Source organism: Pseudorasbora parva, chromosome 8, assembly GCF_024679245.1.
Source record: "Pseudorasbora parva isolate DD20220531a chromosome 8, ASM2467924v1, whole genome shotgun sequence".
Classification (NCBI taxonomy): Eukaryota; Metazoa; Chordata; class Actinopteri; order Cypriniformes; family Gobionidae; genus Pseudorasbora; species Pseudorasbora parva.
Genome location: NC_090179.1, coordinates 21,926,038 through 21,949,073, shown reverse-complemented (window position 1 = coordinate 21,949,073; position 23,036 = coordinate 21,926,038). Strand labels below are relative to the sequence as shown.

General features: G+C 39.5%; 1 protein-coding gene across 2 annotated transcripts; it reads right to left on the bottom strand.

Moving 5' to 3' along the window:
• Window positions 1-773: 773 nt before the first annotated feature.
• Window positions 774-20,941, bottom strand: LOC137085112 (galactose-specific lectin nattectin-like). 2 transcript variants are annotated; one of them, XM_067451674.1, is made up of 6 exons: window positions 20,912-20,941; window positions 14,648-14,715; window positions 2,406-2,500; window positions 2,140-2,262; window positions 1,464-1,569; window positions 774-1,254 (listed from the first exon to the last, which is right to left on the bottom strand). In XM_067451674.1, the coding sequence occupies exons 2-6, from the start codon at window positions 14,706-14,708 to the stop codon at window positions 1,187-1,189; spliced, it is 453 nt and encodes a 150-aa protein (XP_067307775.1). In that variant the 5' UTR covers window positions 14,709-14,715; window positions 20,912-20,941; the 3' UTR covers window positions 774-1,186. The 2 variants fall into 2 exon arrangements, with proteins under 2 accessions (XP_067307775.1, XP_067307774.1); XM_067451673.1 differs by lacking the exon at window positions 20,912-20,941 and adding an exon at window positions 14,824-14,917.
• Window positions 20,942-23,036: the final 2,095 nt, after the last annotated feature.

Below are 23,036 nucleotides of genomic sequence, written 5' to 3'. Positions count from 1 at the left end.
TTGATATGTGAAAGCAGCATAATCGTGTTATTCAAAGAACTTTAATGCTTTAATGCTTAACTTTAAGTTTTCACCTTAAAAAATAAATAAATGAATACATTAACTGGAATCATTGAAATAATGAACGTTATAGATCTTGACTCTTATTTGCATCTGGTCAAATAATTTCATTAACATTAAATTAAATTAGGGTGACCAAATGTCCAGTTTTCAAGTCCTGTCCTAGCTCTAATATAACAATTTTCTATCCATACAGAAGGGGCATACTAGCCTAGAAATCTAGACGCACCCTAGCGGCAGCAAATTTAATTTGCCCGCAAGTGTCGTCTAGGCACTCTCAATACCATTCTGAGCTCTGTTCCTCAAAATCTGGACGGCCCAATCACATCATGTATAGAGTCGGCGGGCGGGGCCATAATGACGACGGCCGAGTTGCGTTTGCGTGCTACTAGTAAACAGAAACTGGCGAACGGCGGTCTTTCGAATCAGCTCTGACCGCGACTCTGGAAGACTTGGAGTTAAGCTTTTCTCTGAGAAAAGAACAAAGAGCGGGAAGATGTGTTCATAGTTTAGCCGACTGGATACGGCGAATGTTTAATCAGTCAGCGAGCTCTGCTTCACCTTCGTTGCTCTGGTTGGTGTAGCGCTATCCTATCGCGTGCAGAGGGAGTTTGAAAGACAACCGTTTATCCCGCCCCTCGGATTGAGCCCTGTCTATTCTGAGTTTCCAGACCAAACATCTTGATGTGGGTCTGGCTTGTCAGGCTAGGGGCATACTTTAAATGTATTGAAAATAATAAGGAATCTTTGCATAAACTTTGAGTATCATTTGAGTATCTCATTGCCGGGCCAAGTGTCCTGGTTTTCGGTAATCACAATATGACCACCCTAATTCAGTTCAATTTAATTTAGTGTCATTGAGCTAGTATAACTACAAGGCAACAAAATGCAGTTAAAATCCAACCAGGATGCAAAATAAAAGTAATAATCTTTTAATATGACCATGAATATGCATACCTATAACCATACATACACCTGTTAAAATAAAGATGTGCAGTTTGATGAATGCATAGTATGAATAAATAAATTGAACACTGAAGAGATTTAGAGAATAACAATATTGCAAAGATAAGATCAGGAACAGTAAATGTAGTTCAATCAAAATAACGGTGGAGCAGAGTTTATCTCACAGGTCCTTAACACAAACATAGTGCATTGAGGTTGAACAGCTCTCATCGTTCCAGCAACGGTTAGCTGTAGGGTGAAATAATGAAATAAGTGATTCTTATCATTATGGTGTAGAATCAAAATAATTTAAATGAGTCATTGCATGTTACCATATAATATGAAATTGTAGTATATTATTATTATTATTATTATTATTATTATTATTATTATTATTATTATTATTATTATTATATTATTATTATTATTAAAAGTGTTCAAAAAACTTGAATACTCACAAGTCCAGTTGATCTCCAAACAATTCTCGGAACCACCTGAAGGTTCTCCAGAGCACCAGTTGGAATATAAAAACGCAGTTCCATCACTCCACAGCCACTGTCCTTCCTTAAGAGTGAAGATAGGGAATACAAAGAGTGCACTACTATATCAGACATCAGGAAGAAGCTAATCGAAGTAAAACCATCTTCATTAGAAACTTCGCCTTTACTGTTTAAAGCCACACTGTGTAACTTTTTTAGTTTATTCTTAGCTAAAAACACGTAATTCTTTCAAAAATATATGTGCTCATTAATGTATATTTACTTCTTTCAAGTAATAAAGTATTCTCGTAAGTTTATAATATGCCATTGAAAATACATACGGGTGAGGGGTTCGAATGCTGGTCGCCATGTTGCCCCTCCATCTTGAAAGTACATTAGCCTAAGAGGGACATACCCGTAAATTCAAGCTTCGCCTTTTGCGTTTTAACACTCGATGGCACCGTGTCGAATGTGAAGAGGGGCATTGCCATGTTAATTTTAGACTAAATCGGCCACCGTAGGAGTTCAAACGAAATCAGAATTGAAAGGAACAGAAACTATTATTCGCTCGATGGTCATATACCTTTTCACCGCTAGATGGGTGAAAATATCACACAGTGTAGCTTTAAACAGATTCGTTTTTTGGCTAACTTACTTTTACACCATCATGAGCGCCAAGCCAAGAACGTGTGGAAGAAGGCAACAAACTCAGCAAGAAATCATTTTCCAGTTTATGCTGCACAGATGCGAGATTCCCACCAAGACCTTGACAGTTTGTCTAAAGAGACACATTTTTTATTGACACAATTTTTTTTAGCATAAAGCATAAGTGACTTTTATAAGAGATCTGTAGTTAAAGACACCTGATATAAGGTGTCAGATATAAGCCAGTGACAAAATCACCTTGTTGTAACGCATTACCTCTGCTGTGATCCAATTAGTTGATTGAGAGAAATACTTGTAGCATCGGAGTCCAAAATGTGTCCATCCATAGGGGCATCTTCTGGATAAATCAACTGCACCCAGCACATAAAGGTTAGGGTTCTTGTAATATTCACAGCAAATAATTCTTTTATGTGTATTTATGTAGCTTATTTAATGATTGATTATGTTCTGGAAATATGTGTACTTTAGACAAACATTGTCTTGTCGCTTTGGTGCATTTCTCAGATCACAACTAAAATTCTCTAAACTACTTGTTCAACATCATCTAGTTACTTGTTCACATCATTAAAGCACAGATAACTTTGGTACATCCATTCAGTTGACTACAAGTGGTGTGAGAGGACGCTGGCTCAATGTGGCTGCCGCTTCTCCATCAGTGCAAAATGAGTTTGCTCTAATGTTTATTCTAATGTACTGTTGTACCGTACCGTATTTTGTTGCTCGTGTGGTGACTGTGCTGCCTTCTATATTAGGGATAGGCAACAGTGGTCAAGTACTCAAGTACTCGAACGTGACCGCAACGATTGATCGTGAAAACGATGATCGCCTTGACGTACAAAAAAATATTTTTGTATTTCTCGGATTGGTTGTTGTGGCATTTTGGATGGTAACTGAGGTCTGATTGTTTAGCATTAGACAGCACGCCTTCCAAACTGTGAAATAAAGTGAAACTGAAGAACACAGTGATGCCTGGAAGCACTGTGAATGATCATGAAATAAGATGTGCAGCACAATCTGTCACACACACAGCATTATAATGAGAACACGATTGTAATAGAATGTTGTATTCTCCGTGCTTTAGTTCCCCCTGTATCAGCGTGTGCTGTTAAAGGAAATCCAAAACGAGAGTCAGAGCGCGGTCAAGTTGATGTGTGAATCCACGTCCTTTTCCACAGATCCAAGTTGTAAGATTACTTGTTTAATACTTGATTTAACAAGTATTAGTTCCTGTTTTACTTTTCCCATTAAGGGCAGTGGAACACGGCGAGGCACTTTCAAGGACACGGGCTTGGCATCTGGTCTGAGCTTGATTGTGTACTGATGCTGTACTAAACCTAACCCGCCGCACAGCTTTGGATATTGCAGTTTTACAGACTCTAAGTCAATGCTCTCTACTCTGGCTACAAGTCTGAGGCTAACTGAGGCAGGTCTACTCAGCAGAGCTGTGTTCAGGTGCTTCACAACATAGATGTCCTCTGTGGTGCATTTATCCCCACATTTCAGTACTTCTCTGGCTACACCCACTACAGCGAGAGGTACACGGCCTGGCCCAAACAGTGCTTTGTTGCTTTGGGTTAGATTGTATGAAGTGCCACTGCATACCTGTCTATACACTTGCTCTGGTATGACAGAAACGTCCGCTCCGGTATCAATCTTAAATCTCACATTAGAACGCCTCACTTGTACGTCAACGGTCCATGCCTGATCTCCAGCATCAACAGTTCCCAGGAATATATCGTTGTCTTCTGTGACAGCACTCACACTTTTAGTAGATTTGCACACTTTGCCATAATTTCCTCTTTTACCACAATTGTAATAATAATAATAATAATAATAATAATAATAATAATAATTCATTACATTTATATAGTGCTTTTCTAGACACCCAAAGCGCTTTACATATAGAAGGGGGGAATCTCCTCAACCACCACCAATGTGCAGCACCCACCTGGATGATGCGACGGCAGCCATTTTGCGCCAGAACGCTCACCGCACACCAGCTGATTGGTGGAGAGGAGATTTGTGGCAGTCTGCATTCTTTGCTGGGCACTGGAATTTAGCATGTGACTTACCACATTTAGGGCATGACCTATGCTCTGCTCCTAATTGTGTTTCGTGTTTATCTTTGTGCTGTTTCACTGGCTGTCTTTTATTTTTCCAGGCTAGCTGTTTTGCTTTCTTAGTGTGTACTGCATCCACTGTAGTTTTAGTGGCATGTGCAGCATCTCCTCTCTGATCCGTTTGTTGCCGTTTAATGTCCTCCGCTTGTCTTACCATGTTAATGGCCTTTGCTAGATCCAGCCTGCTCTCCATCTGCATTTTCTGTGAAAGCACAGTGTCTCTAATGCCCACTACGATCCTGTCTCTCAACCGCTCATCGCGCAGTGCCCCATATTCACAATCATCCGCCAGTGCGTATAAAACAGTTATGAACGAGTCTGCAGATTCGGACGGCCCCTGAACTCGCTGGTTAAATTTAGCTCTCTGGTAAAGGGAAGCTTCCTGCTTCGCTACTGTTCGGACGCTCTTGCTTACTGCTCCGCGCTTTGCTCTATCGCTTCTATATTTTATCTCATAACTTCAACTTCAGCAAATCAACACAGCGCTCAAACAACAAAGCTTAACTTTTTTGATAAAACTTGAAACTCTGGAGACTGGATTACTACAAAAAAGCGAACACTTCATCTGACCAGCCTCTCCCTTCCATCAGCTTACATTCCGGAAGGGAAAACACAGCTGCCTACTATCGAAAGGATAAGAAAATGCCTCTTTTAGTTCAAGAATCTACTTGCTGCACAAACTGCCACAGACTTTCACAACGGATTGCAGTTCTTGAAACAAAGTTATTTGCGCAACTACCAAACCGGACGAATCACACAGCAGAGCTTCATCACGAACGTCCGCTGCACACAGCTGGTGAGTCCCGTAAATTTAGTGCTACTCAACAGATAGAGAAACAAGTAACTGATCAACACATTAATCGATGGCACAAACAGGGGGCAAGACCCAAACGCACTCGAGACGTCAGATTGTCACAAGCTTCATATATTGCTGCAGTAGCATGCTCTACCCCAGACACAAGGATTGCAAACAGTAGTTTCCGACCACCATCGATACATCTCGAAAACAGATTTGAAGTATTAATGAATGAGGGTGATGAATCCCAAAACGTGATGAATGTGATCGAACACGGATTGCATCAGCCCACAGCTAACACTAATGCTAACAGGCGCTCAAGGTCGAGCAGACAGCGGCCCTCAGCTCAGAGCGCAGTCGAGCCAAGGACTCTGATAGTGGGTGATTCCACAGTCAGAAACATTAGCAGCAGAGATACAACTACATGCTGCCTTCCACAAGCAACCATTTCTGATGTAAACAGGGAAATTCAGAACATCCTGATAAAACATAAGACCGCAAATCGACTTATCATTCATGTAGGAAAGAACGATATTCAGAGAGAGCAGTCAGAACTCATTAAAAGGGATTTCAATGAACTTTTTGAAACACTTAGCAAACTGAAAGTTCAGCCGTTCATCAGTGGACCACTGCCAGCAAGAGGAACAAATAGATTCTCACGGTTGCTTGGGCTTAATACATGGCTGCAAAAAACCTGCATGATGAAGGGAGTGAATTTCATCGACAACTTTAATCTCTTCTGGAGCCAGAGACAATTGTTTACATCAAATGGCCACCACCCAAACAAACTTGGTGCAAGAGTGTTAAAGGACAATATTTATTTTTCCCTTCATCATCCTTCAGCTGTGTGTTCTAACCCACTCAACCTGATACAGAGTATGGACGACCACAGGACTTCTTTTCAGCAGCTGAATGGACATGTGGCTGACACATCCCACAAGGACAATGATAAGACCACGCCCCCACAACAACAATTGCTCTGCTGAGCCCTGCTGAGCCCCACAGAGCTCACCACAGACTGACTGTGAAGGATTAGATCTGCTCCAAGATTCAGCACCCAAGGATGATTTTCTGGAAAATGGACAGGGAAGCCAGGACAACATATTTCAACTTCCGATAACACCAGAGAAACAGCCCCTCTCACCGGACATGTCATTCCTCTCTCCAGCATCCCCGCATCTGAGCTTCTCAGAGAAAATGGAGGACTTGGTTCATGCTGGAATCAGACTATCACACTCGATCGCTATGAGCCCCCAAATATCGACCAAAAATCGTGGAGCCCCACAAACACCAAAGCCTGTGGGCCCAGCTCGTCCTCGCCCTCCTCCTGTGAGATTTCTTCGGTCACAACGTCAGGGCCCACACCCGCCTCCATCTGTTGTAGGTGAACCAAAAACAACTGATTCCAGCTCTCAGTGATGTGTTTTGGGTCCCCGCTATGATAACAGTAACTCTATCAAATGTTTACAAAACAAGGGGGAACCCAGTGTGCCTGCCTCTTTCTCTATCTCTGTTCTGTTACGTGAAAGAAAGTCTAAGGCCTTGTCAGGCCGTTTAATAAACCAATATAATCTGCTGCCTGTTACCTGCCAAAATAGGATTAATGTGGAGAAAAAAATTATTACTGTTAAGTTAGCGCTTTTAAACATCCGTTCACTTAAAAACAAATCATTTCTAGTCAATGACTTAATAACCACTAACAACCTAGATTTTCTGCTTCTAAATGAAACGTGGCTAGAAGAAAACTGTAGTGCAACAGTCCTCAATGAAGCAGCCCCTCCTAACTTTACTTTTATGAGTGTTTGCAGATCTGTTAGGAGAGGTGGGGGTGTTGCTGCTCTTTTTAAAGATTTCTATCAATGTAAGCAAGTATCATTTGGTGACTATTTGTCTCTAGAATATATGGGTATTGTGTTAAAAGGTTCTCCACGCATCCTGCTTATCATTATTTATAGGCCTCCGAAATACTCTGCAGGCTTCACTGAGGACTTTATAGAACTGTTATCAATAATTTCCTCAGAGTTTGACTGTTTTGCTATTGCTGGGGATTTTAACATTCACATAGACAATATTGAATCCAGTAAAACAAAAGAGCTCATGACTGTTCTTAACACTTTTGATTTGACACAGCATGTAAATGGACCCACACACAATCGTGGACACACTCTAGATTTACTTATCAGTAAGGGTCTAAACATTTCATCAATTGTTATTAAGGATGTGGCACTGTCTGATCATTTCTGTATTTTCTTTGATATATCAATCTCTCCTGCCATTGAAGCTAGATCTGTCTCTGTCAAAAAGAGATGCTTAAATGAGAACACTAATGTGCTGTTTATGAAGGCTTTATCTCTAACACCAAGCATATCTGCAGACTCTGTTGATTTTCTCCTTGACTCCTTTAACTCAAAAGTTAAGAGTGTAATTGATGATATTGCTCCTCTAAAAGTCAGGAAAAAGAGTACCAAACAAAAAGCACCTTGGAGAAACTCAACAGCAGTTCAAATAATGAAAAGACAATGCAGAAAATCTGAACGCATGTGGCGGAAGACAAAACTTGTAGTCCATTATAACATCTATAAAGACACCCTTCATGCTTTCAATGTTGAACTAGGCAAAGCTAGACAGACCTTCTTCTCAAATATTATAAACAAACACATAAACAACACGCGCACTCTTTTTGCTACTGTCGAGAGACTAACAAACCCCCCGAGTCAGACTCCTAGTGAAATGCTCTCAGACAGTAAGTGCAGTGAGTTTGCTTCCTACTTCTCCGAGAAAATCAATAATATCAGAAAGGCGATCAGCACATCCTCTAGTTGCTCTGGGGTCAGTCAGATCATACCAAACCCTCGGAAAATTACCATGTCAGATTTCGACGCTATTGACTGCAAAATTTTAGAAGACACAGTACAGCATCTTAAAACATCAACCTGTGCCCTAGACACACTCCCCACTTCTTTCTTCAAAAGTGTGTTTAACTGTTTAGAAGCAGATCTCCTAGAAGTGGTAAACTCCTCACTTCTCTATGGGACTTTTCCAACCGCCCTTAAAACTGCAATAGTTAAGCCTCTTCTGAAAAAGAGAAATCTGGATAACTCCATACTGAGCAACTACAGACCAATCTCAAATCTCCCCTTCATAGGCAAAATCATTGAAAAAGTTGTTTTCAATCAGTTGAACAAATTCTTACGCTCAAATGGATACTTTGATAATTTTCAATCTGGTTTCCGTCCACATCACAGTACAGAGACAGCACTCATAAAGATTATAAATGATATTCGGTTAAACACTGATACAGGCAAAACATCAATTCTGGTACAACTGGATCTCAGTGCCGCATTCGACACTGTTGACCACACCATACTTCTAGACAGGCTGGAAAACTGGGTCGGGCTTTCTGGGATGGTCCTCAAATGGTTCAGATCATACTTAGAAGGGAGAGGTTATTATGTGAGTATAGGAGACCATAAGTCTGAGTGGACATCCATGACATGCGGAGTCCCACAAGGGTCCATTCTAGCACCACTCCTGTTTAACCTGTATATGCTGCCACTGAGCCAAATAATGAAAAAGAACAATATTGCTTACCACAGCTATGCTGATGACACCCAGCTCTACTTAGCGCTGTCACCTAATGACTACAGCCCCATTGACTCCCTGTGCAAATGCATTGATGAAGTTAACAACTGGATGTGCCAAAACTATCTTCAGTTAAACAAAGACAAAACCGAAATCACTACATTTGGAAACAAAGATGAAATTCTCAAGGTGAACGCATATCTTGAGGCTAAAGGCCTGATAACAAAAAATCAAGTCAGGAATCTTGGAGTGATTTTAGAGTCCGACCTGAGTTTCAGTAGTCATGTCAAAGCAATAACTAAATCAGCTTACTATCATCTGAAAAATATTGCAAGGATTAGATGTTTTGTCTCCAGGCAAGACTTAGAGAAACTCGTTCATGCTTTCATCACCAGTAGGGTGGACTATTGTAATGGCCTTCTCACTGGCCTTCCTAAAAAGACCATTAGACAGCTGCAGCTCATACAGAACGCTGCTGCCAGGATTGTGAGCAGAACCAGAAAATATGACCATATCACACCAGTCCTCAGGTCTTTACACTGGCTTCCAGTTACATTTAGGATCGACTTTAAAGTACTATTACTTGTTTATAAATCACTCAATGAGCTAGGACCCCAATACATCGCAGATATGCTGATTAAATATAAACCCAACAGATCACTCAGATCAGCAGGATCAAGTCAGTTAGAAATACCAAGAGTTCACTCAAAGCAAGGAGAGTCTGCCTTTAGCTATTATGCCAGCCTCAGTTGGAACCGGCTTCCTGAACAGATCAGATTTGCTCCAACAGTAGCCACATTCAAATCCAGACTTAAAACACATCTGTTTAGCTGTGCATTTACTGAATGAGCTCTGAGCACTGTATGTCCGACTGATTGCACCCTATCTTATCTCTTTATTCTTTTTATAATTGTTTTAGTTTACCTTTGTTCTTATCTCTGGTTATTGTTTATTTTATATGTTCTTTTGAGTTGAATATGACGAGTGAAAACTGGGTTTGATGGAAATAGTAAGTTTGACAATAAGGTTTGAGTATGTGTAAATCTGTGGAGGGTATGATGAGTGAGTAAGGGTTTTAACAAGAAGGTTTCTGAGTAAAAATCAGGGAATAGTGATTAAAATGGATGTTATGAACGTGTTTGAGAAAGAAATGAATGAGAGGTGTTCTAATTAAGATGGTACATGTATGTAGGCAGTAAACTGAAGAATGTTTATTTTTATATCAGACCATTATTGTGGATCTGACCATTTTATTTTATTTTATTTTATTTTATTTTATCTTTTTTTTTTTTTTTTTTTTTTTTTTATTATTATTTTTTTTTTTATTATTATTATTTTTTAATTACTATATCTTTACGACTGTTTTAACTATGCTTGTTTTTAATTCTTTATTCGTCCATATGGTATTCTTTTTTTTCTCATGCATTTGTTACCACTGTTTTAATTAATTTCTATGTAAAGCACTTTGAATTGCCATTGGGTATGAAATGTGCTATACAAATAAACTTGCCTTGCCTTGCCTTGCCTTGCCTTGCCTTGCCTCTCTGGTAGATCACGTTTTTCTTCGGCACGAAAAAGTTTGTGAAGCCGTCTCTGACGGAGCTGTATATCAGTTTCTGTTCCGTGGTTAATGTTAGCCCTTTTAACACATCATCTGCCTCGTCTCCCATGCAATAAATTAGCGTGTTCACCTGATTAGCGTCTGATGACTTATCCAGATCGCTAGCCACTCTGAAGCGCTCAAACCGTCTTATCCACTTTTCCCAGTCATGTGGCTTAGCAAAGTCGAATGATTCTGGCGGATTTATTGAGAACATTGCCGATGCTTTCGCAGGAAGCTGTGGAGGGTCGTTCTGTTCAGCTTGCTGTCCCCGTTGTGCTTGCGACATACTTTCTTTTTTCTTTTTTTTTTACACTCCCCCTCTTCTCATATAATATCCGCTATCCATTCATCTGTGTTGCACCACTTCTGACACCATGTCGTGTTGGGTTCTTGATAAAAGCAATAAAGACGCAGCAGCGCATGTTTACATGACTTAACACTCTTTTATTCACTCCCGAACTCCCCCCTCTCTTGTTAGGAAGGCTCTCTCTCGACCCCTAGCGCCCAGGCATGTAACATTATTATAGATCACACCACACCCTGCCCCCCGCACAAGCCCTGCCGGTTAATCAAGTACTCATTTTTGAGTCCTATCGATGATTGAAATGAAAAATTGACAAAAATGCCCAACCCTATTATATATTGTTAGGATATTATAAATTCTATTATAAAGTCATTATGGTCTCAAAGGCATCTGGATCGTCGTCCTCCATCACCGCGTCGTGCCTGTCCTGCCAACTTCTTCTTCCTCCAGAAGTCAACTGCATCCATTAGTTTCCACCTTGACACAGTAAGGTTTGCGAAACTGAACAATCGCTCTATAAATAATAAAGCGGCTTCAAATGTTGTGGACAAAGAAATGACCTTTTTCTGCCTCTGTGAAACGTGGCATCATACAAATGACTATTTCAATCTTAAAATGTGTGCTCTGCCTGGCTACACTTAATATTGACAAGGCCGCATTCCACCCGAAGAGGTGTCGGTCTCTGATGTAGCAGTAAATGAGGTCTCACTGCCTTGCTTTCCATCATTTGAATGTTTTGAATGGCATTCAAACTAAAAAAATCCTTCACCAGTTCTTTTAATGTTTTCATTTTACTCAGCATGTTAACTTTCCAACACACAAACATGGTCATATATTAGATCTGGGGCCGTATTCACAAAACCTTATATCTTACCACTAAGAGTTCTCCTAAATGGCAGTAAATGTTTTTAGTTACGAGTTTTTTCTTAAAACCTATTCCCAAAGCTGCTAAGAGCAACTTTTACTAAGGAATAGAGAGAAGTCTTAAAGGAGTCATATAATGCCATTTTTGTACAAGTTAATATGATTGTTTAGCGTCTAAATGAAAACTTTGTAATATATTTTAATTAAAAATTATCATTAGTATTGTAAGAACAAGGACAAGATGACAGCTCCAAAGAAATTCAAGACGTTTCTGAATAATTGGTTAATGTAATGTCACTTTTGACTGCCTTTATGTACTGGCAGGGTAACGTTAGTGTAGTGAGATACGAATGCTATGTGTTGACTGATATACATTAGTTCATTGACAGATTGATTGATGTTACACCTAATGCCATTTTTTTTTTAATTCTGTTAATGTCGGTTTGTCAGTGATGCGTAACGTTATGTATGCATTGTAATAACTGTTACAACACGATTTATTTAACAGTAACAGACACCGTTATAAACCATCTACATAATTAAGCTTAGTGTTGTGTTACCACATCAATTTTAAAAGCAGCGTACACAGTTTCTAATGATACAATAACCATAACTAGTTGTTCATTTTAAATGTAGGATTATGAATTATATTGAGAACATCATACATAGAAAGCATCCTGTAATTTAACTTACCCACTTTGGCCGCATTCATCATGAAGCATGCAAGCGTTTTAAACTACACCCACTTTTTCTGGAGGGGCAGCAGGAATAGCTTCTTAGCAAAACCTGCTTTATACTGACCCTCGGTTCAGAAAACAAAACTCAGCCACTGCGTCTTCAGCAGGTCGGTTTAGGAACATCAGAATGACTGCTGTGTTCATTATTACACACAAGAACAGACAACCACAATCTCTTAGACGTCATTCTGCTTCAGAAACAATGGCGGCTGTGATGATGACAAAGCTCACTCAGGGCGGGTCTCAGGTGAAACGCTGCTTGTCAATCAACAATCGTGGGAGGTGAGTCCGACCGTGTGACGTGATGATTTGAGACAATGGAAAACATATAAGGAGATTTAAAAAAAAAAAAAAAAAAACACTGGATGGATTTTTATCATTATAGGATGGTTGTGTACAGGCACGGCCAAAACACATTTCCATACAATCAGCTTGTAAAAGTGCATGTACCATTTTATGACCCCTTTAAGGTCCCTTTGGCTGATTGGTTCGTGTGGAGCACATTCAAACTGTCTTTTTAATCAGCATGAGAGGAGGTATATACACAGCTGAGAGCTGACTCACTTAACGTTAGTTACCTCCACAGTTTCCTGCATCCATCCGCATTCCATTCCTCACTTTCAATCTGCTATACTGGGCAGTCCTCGATTGCTTCAGACAGCAAATCAAATACGCTTATATTGTTTTACTTTATTCAGTCATTGTCTTGTTATTTTGGGCATGTGCTTAGGAGCGCTTATGAGAGTGTTTCATTTGGGGCGATGGTGGAGGGTCTCGCTTGCCTACAGGAACGAGATGCCGGAGAAAGGAGGATAGTTCCGGTGGTCCCAGTTCCGGTGGATTGTGTTCCGGTGGATTGTGTTCTACAATTCTAGTGGGCCCAAGTATGGTGGTTCCGAAACGGAGGAGGAGGAGAAAGACTCCCGTTGTGACTGTTCCAGTGGATCCTGTTCCAGTGGATTGTGTTCCTGTGGACCTAGTTTTGATAAATCCCTATTCCGGTGGTCCCAGTTCCGGTGGATCGTGTTTCGGTGGATCGTGCTCCAGTGGACTCTGTTCCGGTGGACTCTGTGGTTCCAAAATGGAAGAGGAGGAGGAAGAGAGACTCCCGTCGTGACTGTTCCGGTGGATCCTGTTCCAGTGGACTCTGTTCCTGTGGACCTAGTTTCGGTAATCCCTATTCCGGTGGACCCGGTTCCGGTGGGCCGCGTTTCGGTGGATCGTGTTCCGGTGGACTCTGTGGTTCCAAAATGGAGGAGGAGGAGGAGAAAGACTCCCGCTTTGACTGTTCCGGTGCATCCTGTTCAGGTAGTCTCCATTTCGGTGGATACAGTTCCAGTGGTTGCTTCTGTGCCGGACGTACCACCTAGGCTCATGTCTCTTATTGTCCCTTCTGTCTCTTATTGTCCCTTCTGTCTCTTATTGTCTCTGCTCGCACCGCCATCCCGCCCTGTTCTGTCCCTCCTGTCCCATCCCATCCAGAGCTCAGCTGTGCGTGTTTTGATTTACGCAGCCTGACGGCATCACATTATGCCCGTTTCATACATACTCCGTCTGCAGTGTGTAGAAGCCGCACGCCCTGTTGTGCTTTCACATATACTGCGTTTGCAGTGCGCAACTGATGTACCACAAACACAGCATTTATTCATAATTTGTTATTTAAAATACAAAAGTTGTCAATTCTCTTCAGAATTGCATTTATTTTGTTTACTCTTTCATAGATGTTAGGTTTTAACGTAGCCTACTACATTTTAACATTTTATTCAATTCATTAATTCATATTTTATACATTTTTATATCTTTTTAGTCACGCTTTTAATTTATAATTATAATTACCACTGGGATTTTTTTCCTATTTTTTTTTTTCCTTGTTTGTTTGTTATTTTGTTCCGTATATTTTGTAGCACTTTGAGTTTGAGAAAGGCAACCTACAAATAAAATGTATATTATTATTATTATTATTATTATTATTATTATTATTATTATTATTATTATTATTATTACGTGCCTGCTGTATCCTACATTATGACTTGAATTGCAGAGGTGAATTTTTGATTTCGCTAATGAAGGGAAATATCAAGGACTAGCTCAAACAACGATCAACCAGTTCTCTGAAATAGCTCAGAGGTGCATCTCATGAAGCTTCATTTGGCAAGTAGACAGAGTAAAACACAGTGCTACAAATTCTGAAATTCTTGGGGTCAACAGCCAGGAACAAGGAGTAAGGACTTGTCAGTCTGATGGCACTAATATGTTCATTGACATTAATGCATTCTTTTGCAGGGTTTTGCAGGTAATCCATTGTGTGGTGCTGTTGAACTGTTTTGATAAGTGCACTCACTGGTTTGCAAATCTTAAAGATTAGAGAAATGTACTGAGAAAAACTGTAATCATGCAAGTATTACTCAATGGAATATTGTAAATTTTTAATGTTTATTTTTTTATCAAAGGTTTTTACAAATAAATGTATTTTGTTTGATTTTTACATTACCTCCTGCGTTCCCCATGGAGACGATAATGAAAAGAAGCAGAAAACTTCTCAGCACTGCCATGATGAACCTGAAATGAATAAGCAGGAAAAGTTAAATGTCTGCATGCTTGCTGCCATTCTCAATACATTAAAAAACAAAGAAAATGTATTCATAAGGTCTCTTCTCCAAAATTCACCTTAGTTTTCAAATTGTTGCCTTCAGAATCTCAGAGGAAGATTTTGTGAAGTTCCAGAAACAACCATGACATTCTCATATTTATTGAAGGAAGATGGGTCATATTTATACACATAAGATCAGGAAATAACATCCTGGATGTCCTGGCCATCCAATCATATGCAAAGATCAAATCTTCCCATATATGGCTTGTTAAGAATTGTTCAATGTTCAAATGTATGTGTGTGTCTTGAGTTAAGTAAAATTAACAAAAAGAATAAGTACATTTAACTTGGCCAGTTAGTGATTTCTACATACTCGTTTACTATGCAATACTTAATCTTTGTTTGTACATTTTGCTCAAACTACGTAGCACTGAAATAAGCCATGCTAAATGTATGTTTTACATAAAGTAAAAATAAAACATTGGTAACACTTTAGCATGAGGAACACTATATCCACTATTAAATATGAATTTTGGCTCAATAAACTCCTAATTTTTTGTAAGATAGTTTTGTAGCATTTAAGTTTAGGTTTTGGGTAGGATTAAGAGATGTAGAATAAGATCATGCAGAATAAGGCATTTGTATGTGCTTTATACTAAGAAACAGACAGTAATATGCATGCTAATAAGCAACTATAATAGCGAGAATTGAGCCCTATATTAAATTGTTTGCGTTATACTTTGTTAAACAGAGAGCACAATACTTGTGCAACACACTGTAATGGTAACAATCTGTGCATAGTTTTTGAGGATGAATGTGTCATTTTGAGTAGAAAATGAACTCCAGATGTCACGAAACCACAAGTTATAAACCTAACAATAAAAGAACCTAGTAAAAAATTTTTATCTGAAATTAGTGGAAATGAGTATAGGTTTTACTTCATTTTATTACTTTGATACTTAGAACTTGGTCTGCATTACATCTATATCATGTCCAATAGCAAATGTTATTTATAAAGGTATAGCTAACAACTGCAAGAGCACTGTCATTTTTGCTACAATTTGACATGTCAATAGAAATAATTACCTAATTGACACATCATTCTTGGGTTTATTTTTTTATTTGTTTTATGTAAAACCCCAATAGAGAGTATTATCAGACTAGGCAGACAGAGGATTCAAATTAAGAATAATATATAATACATTTATACAAAATACAATATTAATGAAAATAAACTATTATTAAAATGGATATTTATAACACCAAGTGCTGCCTATAGGTCCTACTGTATATAACACTTTGAAAACGTGGTTCTTTATGGAACCTTAAGGGTTCTGCTTAAACCAAATATAAACCAAAATTCTGTTATAAACCAAATAACCCCAATTTGGTACTTTTTAGAACATTTTAGAATTTCCTTTTTTGTAAAATTATTGCCTCAACTAACTTTTGTAATGTAGAAGAAATTACATTAGTTTTTTTCATAAATATTCACTTCACAGAATAACTTGTATCAGTGTGTCCAAGATGTGCACATAACGTAACGGAAAGAAGTTACTCAAGGGCAGTCTTACACAAGAACAGTCAAAAGAGAAGCTTAAGAAATAAGAAAATATTAACACTAATTCACTGTCATGATTCCTATCTTGTGTTTGAAATACAACAGAAAACAGAAAAACAGTATTTCTGTTTCCATTTATTCTATTTTCTATTCCCCAGATCTATTTTGCTGTAGATGATTAAACCGCTTTACTGCTGTCCAAGATCAGTTTCGTGTGGTACCTTTATGTGCAAACGTGTCATTGTGTGGTTAAAATTGGTTAAAGCCTGGGACTCACTAGACAATTTTTTTATCTTAACTGATTTTATCACTGTTGGAGACCACAGACTTAAGGGCAATTTCAACAGATGTTTTGTATTATAATCCTACAAATGCATACACTAGAAGATTCGGCTGGCCCGGGAGACCATACACCTGTCGATTGCAGTAACATTTTCACGTGAGATCAAACAGATGATCAACATCATCAGCTGGTTCCCTTTCTAACGGTAAGTCGTACTGTGTCAAAGACACTAGGGGTTAACTCCTGTTCCCTGATTTTACTGAAAGCTTATAAAATATGGGCGGGGCATCTGCCTATAAAAGACGCTCGCCTTGCCATACATTAAGCTTTTTCTCCTTCAGCGACAGTCTACTCACTCTCGTTGATCCCTAATCGAAAGCTTCACCATTCGCTTAGAACAGTGAGCCTGCAGCGGAACAGCGAGCCAGCTCGGCCTTCCTGCAAGATTGATCTGTCTTCTCCAGCAATCCCGTGAGCTGTTGCACCATGTCCCCTGCGTTCTCTGGCACTTTGGTGTATCCTTTTTCTTGCTACTCGAAAAGAGCAATCAACATTTTTTCTGTCCACGAGGCGGATGGCCACGATGAGTGTGTACTCTGTCTGGGTAAAGCCCACACAGATGAAGATCTCACCGGGGTCAGGCTGCTCTCACTGCGAGAGCATGCCCATCTCCTCTCTCCCCTCGCGAATAGCGCTCCTTCCCTTTTGCTCTCCCGTTCTCTTTCTTGTCTGAGCATCTCCAGAAAAAGCAGCGGAGCCAGAGGGCTGAATATTCTAAGGTCAGCAAACTCACGTCATCCCAGTGCCCACATGACTCAATTCACATCAAGAAATCATCTCTCCGATGATGTTCTCACGAACATCTGTTCAATGTTGAGGGCCAGGTCTCTTTCAGTGCGTCTGATGATGGCACGCAAGAGCGTCACAGTGACTCATTGTCATTGGTCACTTCAGATGCGGTGGATTGGCCGGGTTCCCTGGATAACCCCGCCCCTTCTACGTCTCAGCTACAAAGTGACTCCAAGGCTGGTGTTGATGCCAAACTCCTTGCGAAAGCCGTCGGCGAGCTCGGCCTGGACTGGACCTCGCCAGAGCAGCCTAGATGCAACCGCCTGGACGAGTGGTTCCTGGCGGGGTGCCAGCAGACCCCTTGAGCTGCCCCTTTCTTCCCTGGGGTTCATGAAGAACCTCTGCCCGCCATCTTCGCTGGGATGGAAGCCCAAGGTTTCGCACCCATCTAAGCCCTGCAGAACCAATTCGGCCTTAGCGGGCAGGGCTTACGCTTCCACTGCCCTCCATTCAATGGGGGTCCTGCAAGTATTTTAAGCTAAACTCCTCTGCACTATGGATGAGAATGGAGCAGATCAGGAGTCTCTCCACAATTTGGAAGGCCATACCTGAGCCCCTTTCACACTGTGATTCCGGCAAATACACGGATAATGCGACCCGGCATTTGTTCCCGGGCCACTAGATTTGGTCCATTCTCACTGCCAACGAAATGCCGTAATATTTGCGCTTTCACACAAAACCCGTAACGGTCCCGGATCGAGTTGACACGTGATATCCGGATGTGACGTATAATGGCGAGCGATCTCAGCTTCAGTGCGGATAGTAAAGAGCTCCGTGGTCTCAGCTTGTGTCCAGTTTGCGCACATTTCTGCTTGTTTAATTTTAGTTTCTTTTGTATACAAACACTCTCTGCGTTTAAAACACAGACTAGCTCTTCTGGCACTGCAGGGTTGTATTATTGAAAAAACAAGCCCTAGGAGTCAAAACTAATGCCTAACGTTGCGGCATTAGTTTCGGCTTTTGTTCACACAGCGCTCGTCCCGGGTCGAATACTGCAATATTACTAGGTCCCCGACCCGGGTCGAATTCGGTAATCAATCCCGGGACGTGGTTGCTTTCACACAGAAGGCGACCCGGCAATGTTCCGAGAATATTGCGGGTCCGACGTGCAGTGTGAAAGGGGCTCTAGTGTGTCACAATGGGTCATAAACACAATTCAACAAGGTTACTCGCTCCAGTTCGCTCGCAAACCACCCCACTTTGCAGGCATATTACACACTTCAGTACAGAGCAACATATCCCACGTCCTCAAAACCGAAGTACAGAGCCTTTTGGAAACAAGGGGAAATAGAGGTGGTACCCCCAGCCCACTGCTTTTCAGGCTTTTACAGCTTTTACAGCAACTACTTCCTTGTCCCCAAAAAGGATGGTGAGACCTAGACCTCAGACTGACCTAAACCTCAGACATCTGAACAAGGCCCTTATCAAACGGCCTTTGAGAATGTTAACAGAAATAAATTATCACGCAGGTCCGCCCGATGGATTGGTTCTTCTCAGTGGATCTGAAAGATGCATACATTCATATCTAAGTTATCCCCTGTCACAGGCCGTTCTTGAGATTCGCCTTGGACGGGAAGATTTACCAGTAGGCAAGGCAAGTTTATTTTTATAGCACATTTTATATCCAATATCAATTCAAAGTGCTTTGCATAAAAAAATTATTGAAATAGTGATAACATATGCATGGGAAATAAGATACCATGTGAATACCACTTTCCCAGCAAAATGCTCTCAGACAGCAAATGCAGTGAGTTTGATTCCTTCTTCTCCGAGAAAATCAATAATATCAGAAAGGCGATCAGCACATCCTTGAGTTGCTCTGGGGTCAGTCAGATCAGACCAAAACCTTGGAAAGTTACTATGTCTAATTTCGAAGCAATTGACGGTAAAAATTTAGAAGAAATGGTAGAGCACCTTAAAACACCAACCTGCGCTCTTGCACACTCCCCACTTCTTTTTTCAAAAGTTTGTTTAACTGCTCAGAAGCAGATCTCCTAGAAGTGGTAAACTCCGCACTTCTCTATGGGACTTTTCCAAACTCCCTTAAAACTTCAATAGTTAAGCCTCTTCAATAAAAAGATAAATCTGGATAACTCCATATTGAGCAACTACAGACCAATATCAAATCTCCCCTTCACAGGCAGGATCATTGAAAAAGTTGTTTTCAGTCAGCTGAACAAATTCTTAAACTCAAGCGGATACTTTGACCATTTTCAGTCTGGTTTCCGACCGCATCACAGCACAAAGACAGCGCTCTTAAAGATTATAAATTATATCTGCTTAAATACTGATAAAGGCAAAACATAAATTCTGGTACTACTCGACCACAGTGCTGCATTTGACACTGTTGACCACAACATACTTCTTGACAGGCTGAAAAACTGGGTCAGGCTTTCTGGGATGGTCCTCAAATGATTCAGGTCAAATGATTCAGGTCATACTTAGAAGGGAGAGGTTATTATGTGGGTATAGGTGACCATACGTCTGAGTGGACATACATGACATGCAGAGTCCCACAAGGGTCAATTCTTGCACCACCGTTGTTCAACCTGTATATGCTGCCACTGAGCCAAATAATGAAAAAGAACAGAATTGCTTACCACAGCTATGCTGACGACACCCAGCTCTACTTAGCACTATCAGCTAATGACTATAGCCCCATTGACTCGCTGTGCAAATGCATTGATGAAGTTACCAACTGGATGTGCCAAAACTATCTTTAGTTAAACAAAGACAAAACTGAAATCACTACATTTGGAAACAAAGATGAAATTCTCACGGTGAATGCATATCTTGAGGCTAAAGGTCTAAAAATAAAAAATAAATCAAGTCAGGAATCCTTTTGTGATTTTGGAGTCAGACCTGAGTTTCAGTAGTCATGTGAAAGCAATAACTAAATCATCTGAAAAATATTGCATGTTTCATGTTCTTAGTTTGTCATCTTCATTTTCATGTTTCTTAGTTTATCATGTTCACTGTCTTGGTTCCTGGTTTTCCGTTATGCTATTACTTCATGTCACTGTTTAAATTCAGAGATAAGAAGACTGATCTAGTGGTTGGGATATAACCAGAACAAAATGAAACAACTGCCATAAATTTTCATATATATATTGGTTGAGGAGATTCCCCCCTTCAATGTAAAGCGCTTTGAGTGCCTTGAAAAGCGCTATATAAATCGAACACATTATTATATATATATATATATATATATATATATATATATATATATATATATATATATATATATATATATATATATATATATATATATATTGCATTTTTTAGAATAGATACATTATCACCAAACAAAATATTGTGATACTCACATACCCCTTATAAATATATATGTTGCATATAAAAGCTGCTAAATAAACTTATGGTATTTAAATTACATGTAGTTTATAGCAACAAGATCTTCATTTTTTTTCACAAGATTTAGAAAGAACCTTCTAAGCTGCATCATTTTCAGCACCTCTTAGTTTACAATTATGGCGGATGATAATCTCATAGAAGATCTTGTAGCTGGCATCAAAGGTTGGATCATTTCTGAAAAGAAAATATTAAAAATGGAAAATATATATTATTTTATGTGCCATAACTATGTCACTATGGATTCTATTTAAAATATAGCAAATTGTATTTTTTTTATTTTATTATTATTCAGAAAGAAAATACATTGGTTATAAGTTATTTCTAGCTTCTTCTACTTTCACAAAACACATATTGAATTTATGTGCAGTCACAACAGTCAAACCCCAAATATACAGATTATGTAGCATATGTGTTAATTTCATTGACGAATAATTTGATGATGACTAAATGTATCTTTAAAAAAGTTCCAGCAATGGTTAGCTGTGAGGTGAAATAATGAAATAAGTTATTCTGATCATTATGTTGTTTCGAATCAAAATAATCCAATGAGTCATTTGATGTTACCATATTATATGAAATTGTAGTATTGTAAATTATAATATTAGAAAACAGACTAAACTATAATATTAAAAAACAGACTAAATTCTTACAGGGGATGTTGAACATATAAAAACACAGTTCCATCACTCCACAGCCACTGTCCTTCCTTAAAGGTGGGGTAAGTGCTATCTGGTAAACGTTGTTGATATTTCAAATCACCAAAACAAACACGCCCCTACCCCCAAAAGGGTCTCGCCCCTATTTCGATAGCTCTGCCCCACACATACATAACCCAGGCAACGACTATGGCAGAATCTGCGTGTAACTAATCCAGCTCAAATATTCAATGAAAAAGTCACCCCTTCCATCACAAAATACAAACAGTTCTCAGGAACAACTCGATAGAACACAACCACGAGTCCAACTAACGACATATTACAATTATGACAAGATTAGTTATAGCGATCACAAAACACAAACAGTTCTCATGAACAACTCAATAACGTTAGTATACAAGCTCGATAGTCCAGTTTACAACTTATTACAATTATGAACGGATTGGTTATATCGATGAAAAGTGGAAACAAACATATATTAGGAGTATGGTATCTTACTTGTTGGACTCATTTTGTGAGCTGATCTTGAAACAGACAGTGAGGAGGTTTAGATGCTCCATACGGTGTGGAAATGAGCAGGTCTTTATCATCACTGAAATGAGCCACAATACGATCGCAAATGGACAAACGAGCGAACATGACACAGAGCATATTTAAGCAAAAGCAGCATATATTAGTTCTTTCTTGGCTAATGTCCGTCCTGTGTGACTTGTGTGTTTTGAATAATGACGTGTACTGAGCCCCTCTTCTCTCTTCTCACTATAGACACGCCCCTTACCTGCTGATTGGCTCACTCTCTAGACATGCCCCTTACCTGCTGATTGGCTACAAGTTTGTTATTCCACTCGGCTGGAGTCCTTTTTCTAAAACAGTTTTGAAATAACACTTACCCCACATTTAAGAGTGAAGATAGGGAATACAAAGCTAAAATAGCAAGCAGCAATACAGGGGCTAAGCACAAATAAGACATGCCAACATGGCTGGGAGTTTTAGACCAGCTGCAACAATTAGCCATTAAAGTAAAGTATAGCATTAGCATTTTATATCATAATACTACACTGTAGTCAAATTTTTTATTCTATAATAAAGTTTTGCTCTAATATAGCGCCACCAAGAGGCACAATCCCACCATTTGTTATGTGTCCTCGGAGTGAGCCCATACATATGTGTGTCGATTTTGGAGAAAATATCTTATATCATATAAATGTCTATCTATTAGAGTTATAGACATTTATATGAAAAAAACACATACAAAAATCACTGTCACCTGACTTTAATTGGATTTTACTACCCCTTACTGTCAATATTCTGTCTTTATTTGTCATAATTCCACTAAACGTGTTTGGAGGAAGAAGAATGATGAGAACCATCCCAAGAACACCATCCCTTACTGTGAAGCATGGGGGTGGTAGCATCATGCTTTGGGGGTGTTTTTCTGCACATGGGACAGGGCGACTGCACTGTATTAAGGAGAGGATGACTCCTTCTTCATACCCCATTATTTCCTTATTTATACACATATATTTTTTGGTTATGTCTGTTGTACTTCCCTACATGATTCTTTATTCA

What these genes read in the sequence shown, in the direction of transcription:
- LOC137085112 (XM_067451674.1), bottom strand. Translation starts at nt 14,708, where the DNA reads ATGGCAGTGCTGAGAAGTTTTCTGCTTCTTTTCATTATCGTCTCCATG. An exon ending in CTCCATGGGGAACGCAGGAG is followed by an intron (nt 2,501 to 14,647) that starts GTAATGTAAAAA and finishes TGCTGGGTGCAG; the next exon opens with TTGATTTATCCAGAAGATGC. An exon ending in TTTGGAGATCAACTGGACTT is followed by an intron (nt 1,255 to 1,463) that starts GTGAGTATTCAA and finishes TTCACCCTACAG; the next exon opens with CTAACCGTTGCTGGAACGAT.